This window comes from Heloderma suspectum, chromosome 2, assembly GCF_057233095.1.
Source record: "Heloderma suspectum isolate Gila_16-S chromosome 2, 16-S_ref, whole genome shotgun sequence".
NCBI classification, from domain to species: Eukaryota; Metazoa; Chordata; class Lepidosauria; order Squamata; family Helodermatidae; genus Heloderma; species Heloderma suspectum.
In genome coordinates, this window is record NC_139459.1 from 47725912 (window position 1) to 47743664 (window position 17753).

The 17753-nt window shown below is 46.5% G+C and overlaps 1 protein-coding gene and 1 long non-coding RNA gene across 2 annotated transcripts in view; one reads left to right on the forward strand and one right to left on the reverse strand.

The window, feature by feature from the left end:
* Positions 1–16161, reverse strand: part of S100Z (S100 calcium binding protein Z) — a 33994-nt gene extending 17833 nt beyond the window's left edge. The window contains exon 1 of the mRNA XM_084833425.1: positions 15802–16161. Within this exon, the coding sequence (XP_084689551.1) occupies positions 15802–15839 (38 nt within the window). The 5' untranslated portion in view covers positions 15840–16161. The remainder of the gene's footprint in view (positions 1–15801) is intronic.
* On the forward strand, positions 4726–12736 carry LOC146352187 (uncharacterized). Its single transcript, XR_014787623.1, has 3 exons — positions 4726–4922; positions 8226–8431; positions 11017–12736. It is a non-coding gene; the product is annotated as an uncharacterized LOC146352187 (long non-coding RNA).
* Positions 16162–17753: the final 1592 nt, after the last annotated feature.

A 17753-nucleotide genomic window follows, 5' to 3' on the forward strand; every position in this document is an offset into this window, starting at 1 on the left:
TCTGACTGGTTCTGATTGAAACTCGAAGCCCCGCTGACTTTGGAGCCACCAGCCTCCACTTTCAGGATCTATTGGCCAAAGATTGGCAAGGGATTCCGACTCCCAACAGTTTACCACAGCAACAATTAAAACAAGTCTCTCTCTGGCTGCTGAAACAAAGAAAAGTTGCGTGGGGGGGGTAACATGGGGTTGGATCCAGGATCTGCCTTCTGCAAGAGAAAGGGCCCTCCATGAGAAGAAGGGCTTTGCTCGCCAAAGGTCCTTCCTGCCCCAAATGCCACAGCTCACTCTCTTCAGTAGGGTCTGCATTTCCAGGAGGCTGGAGGGGCAGCCGTGGGAAGGAAGGGGCAGAGAAGTCCACTTCCACCAGCACAGTTGATCCAGCTTAAATCTGGATCCAACCCTGGGAGTGTATTTTTGTGTGAAAAGGCTGAGAGCTCAGTTCTGCTAATGGAAAATAAATCCCTGGGCTCAGCATATGGTCAGACACACCCGTTGCCCTTTTAATATTCTGAGCGTAGGTCTGCCCCCCATTGAACAACTACACAAACACTTGGCTCCTGCTGGTGGATCTTGGGGATCTAGTAAGCACACACACACACACACACCACCAACAACCCAGAACAGATCCCACACAAGACTGAGGTCTTCTCCACCCCCCACCCCGCTATAGTCATACTGAGCTGCTATACATTTTCTTGATAGGGTGAAGGAAAGACAGGCATACAGCAAGAGCATTCAAACACAGCATTCAGGTGTTCTCCCCTACCTGTTCCAGTGAAAGAAGTGCCAAATACAGTATTGTCTCCAGCAGGAACAACGGACTGTATTCAACTTTATCCTGAGTGTCCCACTCTAGTGTACCAGTTTCCCCTGAGCTTCTAGAGGGAAATCACCAATGACCAATGCCCTGACACCTGGCTTCTTTCACCGTATTTGTGACTGCTTGTTATCAGTCAACAGGTGTAGGTGTCTTTCCCCAGGTGGCCTTCCTGAGGCCGGCTGCCTTCCCTGAACATTCGGTAAGGAGCTGAGAGCAGAAAAGCTACCGCTTCATTAAAATAAGGAGGACGGAAATCCAATTAGTTGCTAGGAGGAAGCCAGCCGCTGGGAATATAAGTACCACAAATACAGAACAAGAGGGTTGCAGTGCTTGGCCTTATTATTTATTACATTTATACCTCACACTTCCCCCCAAGCAGCTCAGGCCAGTGTATGCACTCCCGTCCCCCATTTTATCCTCACAACAACCCTGTGAGGTAGGTTAGGCTAAGAAATTGTGACTGGCCCAAGGATACCCAGTGAGCTTCAAGGCTGAGTGGGGATTTCAGTCTGGATCTCCACTGTCTTAGTGTGACCACTAGACTCAGGATGCTGGACTGCAACTTCCATCATTCCTCACCAGTGGCCAACAACATCTGGAGGGTCACACATCAGGAAGCTGACTCAGGGACAATCTTTACAGTTGATTTAGTGCAGAGTGAGAGAACTTTGAGGTCGTTCACATCACATGATGTCATCTCCAATCCACAGCCATCCAGCAGCTTCTGTCCTGAAAAGCCGCATTTTCAGAAACTCCTTTTACTCCAGTTTTTCAAGTTAAAGCAGCTCCTGAGTGGTCCTGCTGCATTAAATCTTGGGTGTGCCTCTGTGATGTGGTTGTGACCTGACAGTGACATGGTCAAGGGGTGGGGCCGCCTTCCAGCCCCTTCCCCCCACCCCCATTTACAGAAGGGGCTTTTGGAGGCTTCCTTTCCTACCTCCTGCTGTAGCCTGTTTGCCCATTCGCAACAAGCACCCTGCCTTTCTGGAGTAATCTGCTAGCCAGGGAGGGAGCAAGCAAGCAAGAGGTAGTGGGGATGGTGAGGTCGGGGAGCAAAGTAGCAGCTCCACTCTCTGCGGATTCTCATTCCTAAATCAGGCACGGGCGGAGGAAGCCACCATCCCCCCTCCTCCTAAAGAGGGCAGCAAGTCCCTTGGAAGAAAACCACCATTCTGATGGGAAGGAATAACGCTATGGCGCATTTATGCATGAGCAAGGTAGGCTAGTTAGTCCCATTGAGGTAAATGCCATTCTGATGGAGAGGAATAGTGTTGTGGCACTTTTATGTACGAGCAAGTCAAATCACGATTCTGATGGGAAGGAATAGTGCGGTGGTAATTTTATGCATGAGCAAGGCAGTCTAGTTAGTCCCATCGAGGCATAGCAGTTTGATGAATGGGCAAGTCAGGCTAGTTACAGAACTGGTATTACTTGCTCTCTGATTCATTATAGCCGGAGAAGCTAGGGGTGGGAAACAAGCCTCTCTCATTTGCTGAGTGGCCCTTCTCAGGTTGATGGCATTTAGTTCTCCTCCCAGACTCTGCCCACCCAACCCCAACATTTCAAGCCCTGTGTGACTGGAAAAGCGGTTCTTCAGTATATAGCAAAAAGTGATATGCTATATACTCTGTTTTTCTTGCTTTGTGTGTCCCTGGCGGACCAAAGCTGATTTTATGAAAACCTAGATAATTCCCTGATGCACTTCTCATTCCATTGTTCTGCAGATCCAGTCTTAGACTGAGTCAGACACTTGGTCCATCTAGCCCAGTATTGTCAACACTGACTGGCAGCAGGTCTCCAGGGTTTCAGGCAGGATTTTTTCCCAGCCCTACCTGGAGATGCTGGGGATTGAACCTGGGACCTTCCGCATGCAAAGCGTGCACGCTACTGCTGAGCTACACCAAGGTTCCCATCCCTACACTACACCATGTCATTGGGTTATTAAGGTACAGATCTAAACATAATAGCGAGATTGTTAACTGTGTCACACTTCAGAAGTGAAGCTGAGCCTTCAGTATGTTCTTTTCAGACTCCAAATGTCTTGGAGATGTACAGGTGCTCAACAGATCTAAAAGATCTCCTTCTACATGAAATGATTGCCGGAAAATTCACACACAAAATGTATCTGAAAAACAACCAGTCCTCTTTCGCTGGACATGCTGCCGCCCACTTATTGCTTCGCTGGGAAGTACACTAAAAATGGTTTTCCTAAGTTGGCCATGTGTCCTAATTTACAGAGACAGCCCTCTATTTGAAGGGCTGCAAGAGGACAGTCCTCTATTTGAAGGTGTCCTCTGTTTAAACATCCAAGTCCAAGTTCTTATGGTTCTAAAGAAAAAGAACCATAAGAAGTTGCCCATCAACAGCAGACTGAGCAGGCACACAGGCCACCTGGTCACAGCTTCCCCACTATGGTGATATGATTGTATTTTTATTTAAATTATGGCACAATCCTATGCATTTTCAGACAGAAAAAGTCCTACAATTCCCAGCTTGCTGGGAGTTATTGGACTTTTTTCTGTCTAAACATGCATAGGATTGCACCCTTATAGTAATTCTTTCTAAATATGCATCTCTAAATATAAATTAGCATATGCACATTTTATGCAAATGTCTGTCCTCGTTTGTTGGTGTTGTGTAAGTGGCCATCCTAGGTATTCCTACTAATTGGCACTTAGGGCTGTGATTCAGAAAGCACGAATCCTGGAAGGTGGTGGCGGCACTGCTAGAGATACTATCTTTCCTACTTTGTGGTGTGTCTTGAGCTAGTTCACATGAGAGGAGATGCTTGCAAAGCTCTTGGGAATGTGATTTCTGCACGTCTACAGACACACGGCTCTCCCTCAGCCATTACCTTGTGTTTGCCTCCAGTGCTGGCTCCAGGTTTCTCAGGGCCCTTGGGCAAGACACCCTCAACGGGCCCCCTCCCTCAGTGAATGGCCATCGGCCTTGGCACCAGTGCCTCTTGCTCCTCCTCCTCCTCCTCCTCTTCCTCCTCCTCCTCATTGCTACCACTTGCTTGCTTGACAGGCAGAGAGCCAGTGAGCAAGCAGGAAGTGGCATCTACTGCTCCTTCTCACCACCTCTGTTGGCTGGGCCAGAGCAAGATGCAGGTGAACATGCAGGATGCAATGATGAAGAGGGGGAGCAACTCCTGGCAGCTCTTGTCAGTGGGCCCCTGCTGGGGGGAGGGCTCTCAGCAGGTGCCCAACCATGCCTACCCTTGATGCTGGACCTGTTTCACCACACACACACACACACACACACACACACAATCAACTGCAATTGAAGCTCCAGTAGGGATGAGGGAGAAGCCCCTGGATTTATCTAGCATCTTGCAGTTTGAGGGCTAGGAAAGTGAATTTTCCCATACCCACTAATTGGTCAAAAGAGTTTGGATCTTCCTGAAGCAGTTGGATTAAACAGGAGAACACATCATTTGCATTCTATACTTCATTAGGACAGCATACTTCTAGTGGGGTGGGGGGACGCTCAATGTGAAAGGCAGGACGGAGCACTGGAACGTTGATATTTAAGGATATGGAATAAGAAGCTTATAACGTTGGTAAAGTTCACGTGTACATCTGTAGCTGGAAATGTTGTTTTGGAGTGTGGCTCCCCCTTGTGCTTGGAGCTGTTTACTGACTGCTTCAGATTTAACTGGTGCTACTGAGAAAGCATGTAAAGCTTTCTTGCTGGAGGCAAATAGGCAGAAGTGAAATCTATCTAGTTAAAACCCTGAATTAAAAACTAAATTCTTTAGGGCACAATCCTATGCATGTTTAGACAGAAAAAAAGTCCTACAACTCCCATTATGCCCCAGCCAGCATGCTGGGAGTTGTGGGACTTTTGTTTCTGTCTAAACACGCAGCCTGAAGCTGCCAGCACAGCAAAATCAACAAGAGAACCATGGGAAGTGTACACCTTGTACACTTTCCGTGCCTCCTTCCCAGCAACTAACTTGGGACAAAGCTGGGAGAACAACCGGCTCACTAGCTGCCTCCCAAGCGAAACGCCTCCCAGCCAACCGCCGGACTGTGATGCTCAGCAGGGACATGGCAACACCTCTCCCAGCTCAGTACCCACCTTGGAGGGGCAGGTAAGTGCAACTTAGGCCCTCACCAGCTTTGCAAGCCTGATGCTGTGCTGATAGGGTTGCTTGTAAGTATCAAGGAAGGGCCGTAGCTCAGTGGTGGAGCCAGTGGAAGCTGGTGGCTCCGATGTCAGTGCGGCTGTGAATGTGCTCTGGGCTTCAGTCAGAACCAGCCAGAACTCTAAAGGAGCTCTCCACAGTTTGGCACCTGGTTCAGAACTGACTAATTCTGACTGAAACCCAGAGCAGATTCACAACCCCACTGACATCAGAGCCACCAGCCTCCACTGGGTAGAGCCCTTGCTTTACAAACAGAGAATCCCCGGGTCAATCCCTGACATTTCCAGTTAAATCATCAGGTAACAGGTGATGATGAAGATTTCTGCCTAAGATCCTGGAGCGCAACTACCTGTCAGTGCACACCAGGTCTAGACAACCTGGTGTCCTCCAAGTGTTTTGGACTCCGACTCCTATAAGCCCCAGCCAACATGGCATTGTAGGAGTTATAGTCCAAAAACATCTGGAGGGCACCATGTTGTCTCCCCCCGGTGCAGACACTAATGGGCTAGCTGGACCAACAGTCTGACACATCATAAGACAGGTTCCTGCAGTGGCACCAGAAAGGCTCCCAATGACCCCGTGAAGGTGGCAGCCATGGCAGCGCCTCCTCCTGCCTCTAAAAGGAAATGGTTCAGCAGCTGGCTGGGCAAGGCTGGAGCCCTACAGCATGCCATTTCAAATGAACACTTCTCCCCCCCGCCTAAGGTTAGAGTAGGAGCAATCTGAACCAATAAGATGCTGCCTTCGTGGGGACATGACCAATGAGGGCACAGGAGTAATATAAAGACCATCCTTTTGCTGGTCCTGTGTCCTCATTGGCCATGTTACCCCAAAGGCAACATCTGATTGGTTCAGATCACTACTATTCAACTGTTAAGGGGAAAAACATGTTAAATTCAAATGGCATGCTGCAGGACTGCCACAGGGCTTCCATTTTTTCAGCAGGGCTGGGCGAGGAGGAGCTGCCAGGCATCTCCACTGCCAGGTTAAAAAACAGGAAAAGAGAAAAGGAGGTCTGGCTAGCAGGGGTCCTTGGGAAAGCAACTTGCCTGGAACCTCCTCAAAGCCAGCATCGCCTCTGGGTTCCTATGTTCTGGCTGATGGAGCAGAACCAAGACGGTGCGCCGGTTCGCACAATCGCCAGCACCCACCTTGGGTTAAATAAGCCACTCCAGAACCCTACTGCAGCCCATGGGCTCTAGGTGGCTTGTTACCCAAGGCAACAAGCCACGCTGCTTGGGTTCACACATTATGATAAGCCGCAGCAACTGCCTGCTGTGGCTTGAATATCCGCAGTGGCAGCTGACACATGCTGCAGCCCATGAAGGCTTACTTGGGCTATGGTGGGTACCACCGATGGTGTGAACCAGGTCACTGTGAGCAGCCTGCCCCAAGAAATATTCTTTGCAAAGGCTTCTGCTTTGAAACTCAGATCAAAACTGAAATCAATACATGACCAAATAACAATGATGGTGTTTTCTGTTAGACTACTCTCATCTATGTGTGAAGTATTACAACTACCTATAGAAGAGGAAGCCGAAGGTGAAAGGCGCTCTGACTGTGTATTTGCTGCCAAGGCCCACAACATGGCAGCCCATGGTTTAGGTATGTGCTCGAAAGCTTTGCTATCATGGCACGGATGTCAGCAGGAAGCCAGAGAGCTTGCTTATTCAGGGTTTATAGACTGGACTTTGGCATTTTTAAACAGTGCTATTTGATGCTCCTCCCCAGAATAAACAGTATGATGTTTGGATTGTCTGAAGGACCTAGTTGGTTGATATCTACAGACTAGGGACCTGGCCTTCCTGCTCTAGCCCTGGGTTAGGAAATACCTATGGCCTAGCTAGGATGTGAACATCCATCAGCAAAAACATAGTATAAGGAGACAAAATAATCCCTGTGCTTTCGGGCAGCAGTTTAAAAACCAAACCATTTAAAGAATCCTAAATCACTAAGGTTTTGTCCAGATGGCTATCATTTTGGGGAGGGGACTCTGGCACACCATTGAAGCACTTTTTAAATCCTCACCATGTAGATGCATGGCATGCAAATAGTACACAGCCACCATAGCCTAAGTAGGATTTTTGCAAGACTTCACAGTATGCTCCAGCACCAAACCAGGACTATAATAAATTGGACAAATCAAACCACAAGTGGTCCTGAAGGATGCACCCAAGAGCGATTGCCATTACTTGCTTCAAATTGTCCACATTACAGGTCAAGTGAGACAAAAATGTAAATAATGCATGCTAAAGTTGCAACTCAGGAGAAGCAGCAGCGGGAGGCAAATTATGTACCAGCAGCAAATAAATATGGACTTGAGCACGCTCCGGGAGAGAGCGCAGGACAGGAAGGCCTGGCGTGCTATGGTCCATGGGGTCACGAAGAGTCGGACACGACTGAACGACAACAAGCAAATAAATGAGTTCACATCCACTGTGCTATTATTGGTTTCAGTGCCTTATTTCTGTCCAATTACACTATAGCAGTTATGACCCTGCCTGGCCTGGCTGGACTTGACTTTGCTCTACTGACCCTACCCTTCCACTAAGTGCCACGGGTTCAAATCGGCCCCCTCTTCAGCCTTGAGCTGAACTAGGACAGGCTCCTCTTCCTGAATGATTTCCATTCCAGCTGGTCATTGTAAATACCATTTAATATTAAGAACTAGTGCTGGAGATTGTTTATTTTCCTCTTCCCTCCCCATTCCTTCTTTTTGTATCATGACTGGTCCAGATGCAAGAAGCCCATTAGTGAGCAGCAAGCATGTGTCAGGCCCCAGAGAGCAGAATTCCTGAAGAATCAGAAAAGGAAGGTGGTAAGTGGGATTCTTAGCTAGGGGCTGAGCAAGTTACAGGTCCAGAGTGGATTTGTGAAAAGGGAATGCCAAGCATACAAACTCATTACTCTGGTGGAGCTGTTATATGTCGAAGATTTTGACCAAGATGTGAGATATCAATCTAAGGAAGAAATCTTGCCTAAGTCATTAAAATATCAAAGTATTGGAACTGATCATTAATTATTTCCCAATGCCTTTTTGCAAGGAACCTGTAATATAAAAAATAAGCAGGAGAGGGAGCCCTTATGACATATAAATGTAATGTGTCATTGTAGAGATGGACTATGAATCTAACAATTTTGATTTCTCTAATTTTTCATGGCCTTGGTGTACAAAATGAAGCAGGACAAAAGCTAATAGAGTTTTGCCAAGAGAACATGCTGATCATAGCAAACACTCTTTTCCAACAGCACAAGAGGCGACTCTACACATGGACATCACCACATGGTCAATATCGAAATCAGATTGATTATGTCCTTTGCAGCCAAAGATGGAGAAGCTCCATACAGTCAGTAAAAACAAGACCTGGAGCTGACTGTGGCTCAGATCATGAGCTGCTTCTTGCAAAATTTCGGCTTAAATTGAAGAACGTCGGGAAAACCACTAAACCGTTCAGGTATGACCTAAATCATATCCCTGATGAATATACAGTGGAGGTGAGGAATAGATTTCAGGGATTAGACCTGATAGACAGAGTGCCTGAGGAACTATGGACGGAGGTCCGTAACATTGTTCAGGAGGCAGCAACGAAATCCATCCCAAAGAAAAAGAAATGCAAGAAAGCCAAGTGGCTGTCTGATGAGGCTTTACAAGTAGCTGAGGAAAGAAGGGAAGCGAAAAGCAAGGGAGAAAGGGGAAGATATACCCAACTGAATGCAGAGTTCCAGAGAATAGCAAGGAGAGACAAGAAGGCCTTCTTAAATGAACAATGCAAAGAAATCGAGGAAAACAACAGAATGGGAAAGACTAGAGATCTCTTCAAGAAAATTGGAGATCTCAAGGGAACGTTTTGTGCAAAGACGGGCATGATCAAGGACAAAGAAGGCAGGGACCTCACAGAAGCAGATGAGATTAAGAAGAGGTGGCAAGAATACACAGAAGAACTATACAGGAAAGATCTGAATGTCCCTGATAGCCATGATAGTGCGGTCACTGAACTTGAGCCGGACATCCTAGAGAGTGAAGTCAAGTGGGCCTTAGGAAGCATTACTAACAACAAAGCTAGCGGAGATGACAGTATTCCAGCCGAGCTGTTTAAAATCCTAAAAGATGATGCTGTTAAAGTGCTGCATTCAATATGCCAACAAATCTGGAACACTCAACAGTGGCCACAAGACTGGAAAAGGTCAGTTTACATTCCAATTCCAAAGAAGGGCAACGCCAAAGAGTGTTCAAACTACCGCACCATTGCGCTCATTTCACATGCCAGCAAGGTGATGCTCAAAATCCTACAAGCTAGGCTTCAGCAGTATGCGAACCGAGAACTACCGGAAGTACAAGCTGGGTTTAGAAGAGGCAGAGGAACTAGAGATCAAATCGCCAACATTCGCTGCATCATGGAGAAAGCAAGAGAATTCCAGAAAAACGTCTATTTCTGCTTCATTGACTACGCTAAAGCCTTTGATTGTGTGGATCACAACAAACTGTGGCAAATTCTGAAACAGATGGGAGTACCAGACCACCTTACCTGTCTCCTGAGAAACCTGTACGAGGGTCAAGAAGCAACAGTAAGAACCAGACATGGAACAACCGATTGGTTCAAAATTGGGAAAGGAGTACGACAAGGCTGCATAATGTCACCCTGCTTATTTAACTTATATGCAGAGTACATCATGAGAAATGCCGGGTTGGATGAATCAGAGGTCGGAATTAAGATTGCTGGGAGAATTATCAACAACCTCCGATATGCAGACGATACCACCCTAATGGCAGAAAGCGAAGAGGATCTCAAGAGCCTCTTGTTGAGGGTGAAAGAGGAGAGTGCAAAAGCTGGTTTGAAACTCAACATTAAAACAACGAAGATCATGGCATCTGGCCCCATCACTTCCTGGCATATAGAAGGGGAAGAAATGGAAGCAGTGACAGATTTTACTTTCTTGGGCTCCAAGATCACCGCAGACGGTGACTATAGCCATGAAATTAGAAGACGCTTGCTCCTTGGGAGGAAAGCTATGGCCAACCTAGACAGCATAGTAAGAAGCAGAGACATCACCTTGCCGACAAAGGTCCATCTAATCAAAGCTATGGTTTTCCCAGTAGTAATGTATGGCTGTGAGAGCTGGACTATAAGGAAGGCTGAGCGCCGAAGAATTGATGCTTTTGAACTGTGGTGCTGGAGAAGACTCTTATGAGTCCCCTGGACTGCAAGGAGGTCAAATCAGTCCATCCTAAAGGAAATCAACCCTGAGTGCTCATTGGAAGGACAGATACTGAAGCTGAAGCTCCAATATTTTGGCCACCTAATGCGAAGAGAAAACTCCCTGGAAAAGACCCTGATGCTGGGAAAGACTGAAGGCAAAAGGAGAAGGGGACGGCAGAGGATGAGATGGCTAGATAGCATCACGGATGCAATGAATATGAACTTGAGCACGCTCCGGGAGAGAGCGCAGGACAGGAAGGCCTGGCGTGCTATGGTCCATGGGGTCACGAAGAGTCGGACACAACTGAACGACTGAACAACAACACAATTTTTCTCACTGTCCCAGTCTTAAATTCAGTTCCTACCAAACTCTGCGCATATCTGCAATCTTAAATTTGGTTCATGCCAAACTTCAGGATTTTTTTTTTTTTTTAAGTTCGCATGAAAATATATGCACATTTTTTGTGGACATTTCTCCTAATACATGCATTTTTACACCCAACTGTGCTTAGTATACACATTTTTTGCAAGCAATCTCCCTAACCAATGCATTTTTAATGTTATTTTCACTAATATACATATTTATGTGTACATTTTTGACTGGAAAACTCCACTACAAGATTCACTCATGTTTTAACTTAGTAGATACCTGAATAGGCAACGTCACCTACAACAGCATCTGTGTAGGGATCAACACATGTTCTATGAAAATGGAAAGGCAGTTAAGAATTTTGGCCAGGTGTGTCAAGAGAGCTCCTTCCATGATGGGAATCACTTTTTGCTCTTATAGTCTAATCGCTGGATTTGTTTGTTTGTCCCCCACCCTTTTTTGTTTCTTGCAGCTATACGTCATCTATTTGTTAGGGAAACTGCTTTTACATTGACACAGGAACACAGGAAGGTGCCTTATACCGAGTCAGGCCATTGGTCCATCTGGCCCAGTATTGTCAACACTGACTGGCAGCAGCGGCTCTCCAGGGTTTCAGGCAGTTTTTCCAGCCCTACCTGGAGATGCCAGGGATTGAACCAGTGACCTTATGCATGCAAAGGAGGTGCTCTACCACTTGAACCAATTGGAGGTGCATGGGGGGGGGGTAATTTCAAAGCACATCTAGTTGAAGAAAAACGTCATTAAGAAGTTTTTCACCAAGAGGATGTCTACATGTTGTGTTACAATATACATATGTTGCTTTTGTAACTTTTGTCATCCAGCCTGGACTGTGCTGGCTCTGTTTCAATGGAGCCTCAGTGTTGGCTGGTGGCTCTGATGTCAGTGGGGTGGTGAATCCACTCCAAGTTTCAGTCAGAACTCTAAAGGAGCTATGGGGGGGGGTCCTGTGGGTGGGGCTGGGAGGGCCTGGGTTATGTTGTATCCGCGGGCCTCTCCAGCCGCCTTCTCTCCCCCTCCACGGCACCCCAGCTGGACGGGCAAAAACCCCATCTAGCGAAAATGCAGAGCAGGAGGAGTGGCAGAGGCAATAGTTGCCTTCGCTGCTCCCCCCACTCTACACTGGATGCTTGCAGGCCTCTGAGTTTGGAGGCTTACAAGCACTGGGCATGGATGTCGTAGGACTGCGCTCTAAAATACAGTTTCCAGAGGGCAGCATATTAGTCTATTGCAGCAAAAACAACAAAGAATCTTGTGGCACTTGGAAGACTATCAGAATCAATGACTACTAGTCTTGATAGCTGTATGCTACCTCCAGTACCAGAGGCAGTAGGCCTATGTGCACCAGTTGCTGGGGAACATGGGTGGGAGGGTGCTGTTGTGCTCGTGTCCTGCTTGTGGGTTCCCGGTCGACAGCTGGTTGGCCACTGTGTGAACAGAATGCTGGACTAGATAGACCCTTGGTCGGATCCAGCAGGGCTCTTATGTTCATATGTTCTAATAAATTTGTTAGTTATTAAGGTCCCACAAGACTCTTCATTGTTATGTTATCATGATGCTTGTATTTTAATAGCAGAGAAAATATTTAAAAATAGAAAAGTCAAGACAGGACAGCAAATTGGTCAGCACAGGCAGTCAGAGAAGGCCTGGGTGAAGAAGCCTTCAGTAGCCACTCCCAGGCTGTGGAACTCCCTCCCAAGGGAGGCTCGCTTTGCTCCCTCTCTGCTATTCTTCTACCGGCAGGCAAAGACTGCTTTATTGAAGAAAGCCTTTGGCCTGTAAGTGGGTCTCAGGATTGGGTGCTGTTTTTATTCTGCAATTGTTATGTTTTTATTGTATTTTAATGTGTTTTATTGTTTTAATCTATTTTAAATTATTTTTGTAATTTATTTTGTAATTTTCCTTGAGTGCCATTTTTTTGGGTAGAAAGGCAGGGTATAAATCAAATCAATAAATAAAATAAGAGATGGGTCTTTGACGGGCACCGAAAACACATCACAGTTGATGCTTCCCAAATACCGGGGAGGGGGGGGGGCCTTAGGTGGGCATCATGACTAACAAGTCCCACTGATTTCAGTGGGTCTACTTTAAGTATGACTAAGTCTGGATCCAATCCAGTTGTATTGATAAGGACATGAAGCCTGTAGCAAGGAACAATACAAATCTTGCTCTACAACATTCTTGCTTTGACTAAGTAAGTATAGAGCATCTGCCTACTACTTTGTGTAGTCTAGAATCCTCCCTTTGTTTTCTGCAAGCAGGCAAATCTCCAAGTGCTGTGTTATGCATTACATAATCCTGTTAGGCCACACAAGAGAATTTGCTCAACCCAGAAAACATTCAACTGTAGAACTGGAATATATATCAGGTAGCAAAGTGCCTGAGCAGTCAGGAACATGTACCTTGGAAGGGCTAACTTCAGGTGTCAAATTCCTCTGGCTTGTTTTGTATTTGTTGGACTCCCAGTACACACACAGGCTGGCAGGGGAACCATATAGACCTGATAGCAGAAATAGCTGAAATAGGGTACGACAGCTCTGATCCCCCACCCCACCAAGCTCAGAAGCAATATCCTCTTTTGTTCCAGAGCACCCTATGGGGCTCAATGGGGCTTACTCAAGGCTTGCAGACTTACAGGGTGATCTTATGTCTACTCAGTAGTAAATTCCATTGAGTTATATGTGGCTTACTCCTGAGTAAGTGAGTAGCCAGGATTGGGGCAGCAAGAAAACATTACAGCACCAGTTAAGCTACCGGGAGAATGGGGGGGGGGTGTGGGGGAAGGCCGCATGTGTAAAGACACCCAGTTGTGATCCTTACTTTAAAAAAAAAAAAGCCAAAGCAGGGGATAGAAGGAGGTAAAAGTTAGTGTCATTTGAAGGGAGAGAACAACCCCCTGCTCAATGCAAGAAGCCTGATTCCCAGGCGGTGTCCCATCGAAAATTCTGACCAGGGCCAACCCTACTGAGCTTCCAAGGTCAGACAAGAGCATGCAGCTCCTGCCATTTCCTTGCTGGTGATAAAGCTTTCAGTGCTGAGGAACCTATGCAATGTCATCTCACAGCCTTCGAAGCTGCACAGCTTTGAAGCTTCGAAGACAGTAGCAGCCGCCCCCAAAGCTGAGTGCTGGGTGCCATCGCCCCTCTTCCTCGCGCTGGCTGCAAAGGGCTGGCGTGGGGAAAAGAGCATTGGCAGACACTCCCCAGCCTCTCGCCCTGGCCTCCAGCACGTGGGGGGGGGGAGAAGAGGATAGGTGCCTCCTTCTTCCCTCCATCCCCACCTGCTACAGTGGGGGCAGCAAGGGACAAGCTCTCACCGGGATTTGAGGCCCAACAGGATGCTCGTACTATCCCTACGCACGCGCACACGCACGCATGTGCACATGCACACACACAAAGGGATAGAGGAAGAGAGGGACAGTGGACAGGGAATCAGCAGAAACAGGGACAGTTTCTGCTCCTCCAAAGAGAGCCGCCGTCTTTAAGAACAGGAAAACAGCACAGCTCTCAAGTGTGAACCGAGCTCGCGCATTCGATCAAGAACCTCAACGGGGTAAATGGATGACTGTGGATAATCATATTTTAATGTGAGGACCCTGACTTTGTTGCGATGGCAGGCGCAATGTAGATCAGCCCTAGCCCTTTCATACATGCACATATATGGGTGGCGGGAGTACCATACCTACAAAACTACCAACACAGGCAGTTTTTGGCACAAAGTAATCCACTCATATTTCCTGACAGCAGAAATCCCATTTTAAGTCACCTACAGGGTAACATTATTTTAACTACAATTTAGTTCAACTGCATGACATAGTAACTAACAGCCCAATCCTATGCATGTTTACTCAGAAACAGGGCTGGCTCCAGAGAACGGCACAGTTGAGCATTTGCCAGGGTCCCCAAGGCCAGCAGAAGCCCCATTGCCCTAATAGTGCTACCATTTCCACTTTGCACAGGGTATCCAGGGAGATCAGATACAGCCTAAGAGAATTCTTCACTTGTATGTCCCACCTCTTGCAGATTAAGGGTGCCCACTGAGGGTGCCAGGCCAGAGGGCCTCCAAAACCTTGTGCCAAGTACTGCTCAGACATTAGTCCCATTGAGTTCAATGTGTTCACTCCCCAATAAGTGTTCATAGGATTGCAGCTTACGAGTGTGGACTGTCTGAGCCAGAGATTCCCAGTTCAAATTTCAACACAGACATGAACTTCCTAGATGGGCTTAAGGGAGCCTCTGTCTCTCAGACGTGGTGCTGCCAATTCCCCTCTGTTATATGGAATCAATGCTGTCCTACAGGACCATTATAAGGATCACTAAGATAATTCTATAAAACACTTTGGAAACTGAAAAATGCTAGATAAATCCTACATATTTAACTAAAATAACACGCAGAGGGAAAACACCCTCTGTATATTGTACATTATGTATGAGACAATATTTGAAGCACAGCCACAAAGAAAAGGGTTTTCAGTATCTAACTAGCTTGGCCACTTACGTATCACAAACAGGGCTGGCCCAAGAAATGTTTCTGCCTGAAGTGAAGGACAAGATGTCCCCTGCCCCTTTCTCATTCCATGTACTAGACTGGGTAGTTGAATCTTTCTTTAACACTGGCAATAGGACAGCATCTTCTACCACACCTAAAGGCCATTTAGGGGGTGCAGAGTAGGCTGTGTGGCTCACAACTCTATCCTCCAACACCTTGCTGCCACCTCCCAGCATCTGACACCTGAGGCAACTGCCTCACTCTGCCTAAAGGTAGGGCCAGCTCTGATCACCAAAAAAGAGGACACCAGAGGACAAAAAAGAAACAGGCCTGTCAAGAAGTGATCATATATGGAGCAGGAAAGGTTGAGGAAAACTAAGAGGAGAAAAGCATGGAAAAGCAATTGCACATTATTGAGAAAAGGACCAAATTACTTAAAGAGGACATCTGGTAAGATTAATCTTTATGTCATACTTTAATATATTAGCCACCTTATGCTTCTTGGTTAGGACATGATCCAAATTTAAAGAACTAGCCAAAGAGCCAAAGCAGAAATGTGCCATTATTCACTGCTCCTTTAAATCAAGCTTTGACCCATATCTCAGGTTTTCTTGAAAAACAATACCACTGCAATAATCTCATGAGGACTGAATTGTTCAAGAACCCATGGGCAACTCTGAAAGAGCTCTTTAAATTTGTTCACCCACTAAATTGGGAGAGACCAGAATCCAGCAGTAACGCATATGCTTACCTGCAGAAGGTCCCAGCTTCAATATTCTTTTCAACCATGGAGGATGTCTACCAGTGGCTACTGGTTACGATGGCTATATGCCTCCAAGTCCTAGTTCCTAAGCCTAAGGAGCAACAGCAGTAGAGAAGACTTTTGCCTCCACGGCCAGCTTGTGGGCTTCCAGGAGGCATCTAGTTGCCTACTGTGGCAAACAAGGTATTGTGCTAGATGGGCCTTTCTTTGGTCTAATCCAACAGGGCTACTCTTATGTTCTTAAATGTTCCCTTTTCACATCTGAAGTAGTGCCAGACTCACAGCAGTACCTGCAAGTGTTTTAAAAATAACAGTGCTTCCTATACTCCCAAGACACATTTTCTCTGTGAATTAAACAGCTCATTGTTGCCTTTAGACTGAGAAAGAGCAAGAATTACCCAAAAAACCCACTCCTTCCTGCATTTCTCCATGAGTCATGGTTCTGAGCATGACTTTCATCTAGCAGGAGGCATCCTGGAGTAGTGAGTCATGCTGAAATACAGCTGGCAGACTCCTGCAAGGGCAGGTGGGTAGCTCTATTGTGTCCTTACAATCAGGAGAGGTTGAATGATTCATTTACTGTGAAGCCAAGATACAGCGAAGTCTCCAGCAGCTGATGAATATGAGACAAGGTTCTGACCTTGTCTCATTTTCATCAGCTGCTGGAGACTTCGCTGTATCTTGGCCTCCGCAGCAATGGGCAACTTCCTCTGTAGATGGGTTGCTTTGGGCTTATGGAAGCCTTTAATTTTGCTGCACACTGGTTGGGAATTACTGCTTTAAGGAGTCAAGAAAAGATTAATTAGGAAAGTTAACAATCACATCAGTGTAAACTGGGCTGAACACAGTGGCTTGGATCCAGATTTAGACATGCATAGAGTAGATCCACCAAGATCAATGAGTAACTTGTCCCATGGATCTCAGTGGTTCTACTCGATGCATGACTAAGTCCAGATGCATCATTAAGATTTTTGCACTGTGGCTCATACAGACAGTAATGGAAAGATTTAAAAATATCTAAGGGTTGAATTCATTTTTCAAAATGCAGCCCTTCTTGTGGTTCCCAGCACTATGAGAAGTTTGGTTGGAGGGAACAAGTGAGGGACCGTAGATCAGTGGGAGAGGACATGGTTTGCATGCAGATGGCCCCAAGTTCAATCCCCTCCAGGTAGGGGAGAAAAATGCTGCCTGAAGCCCCAGAGAGCTGCTGCCAGTCAGTGTAGACAATACTAGGCTAGATGGACCAATGGTCCAACTCCCTTTAAGGCAGCTTCCTATATTCCTGTCTCAACTGTGGCACCAGCTTCAGGGAAGGTCATTCCATAGGGGTCTGTTTGGTCCTCTTGGCTACCTCATTGCCCACTTTTAAGTGGGCCCTTCAGACAGTGGACTTTTTACGTTAAAGCCTTTTAGGATATATTGTCTTATTGCTTCTTTCTGCTCTGTAGTGTTGCAATTGTTGTTGTTCTTTTAATCTTCTTGTCATGCTGTTTTGTTTTCTTGTAAGCTGCCCTGTGTCTGCTTTGCGGAAAAAGGCAGCCTATACATTATAAAAAGAAAATATGACAAGTTCCTAGGTACCAGTATCAGGCAACGTAGCACTAGTTTTTTGTCGAGTCATGAAAATATCGACATAGTATTACCTGGATTTACAAATCTGTTACCTTTGTTGATTTTTCAAAGCAAAGCCTTGTCCACATATATGAGAAGAGACAGATTTGCATTTCCTTGTACCATGTCCAGGCAGAATCACCAGTGCCACCAACACTTGGAAGAACTGGTAAAGAGAGGCATGGTTTGATTTCCTCAATCTCACCTTACCCCATAAGAGACTTAGGGTGCAATCCTATGAGTTGTGCGCTTGTGAGACGGAAGCCTCTGGAAGCGTCCGTGAATCCAGTGCCCTGCCAGGCTACTGCTAACAGGTCAGGAGCAGCAAC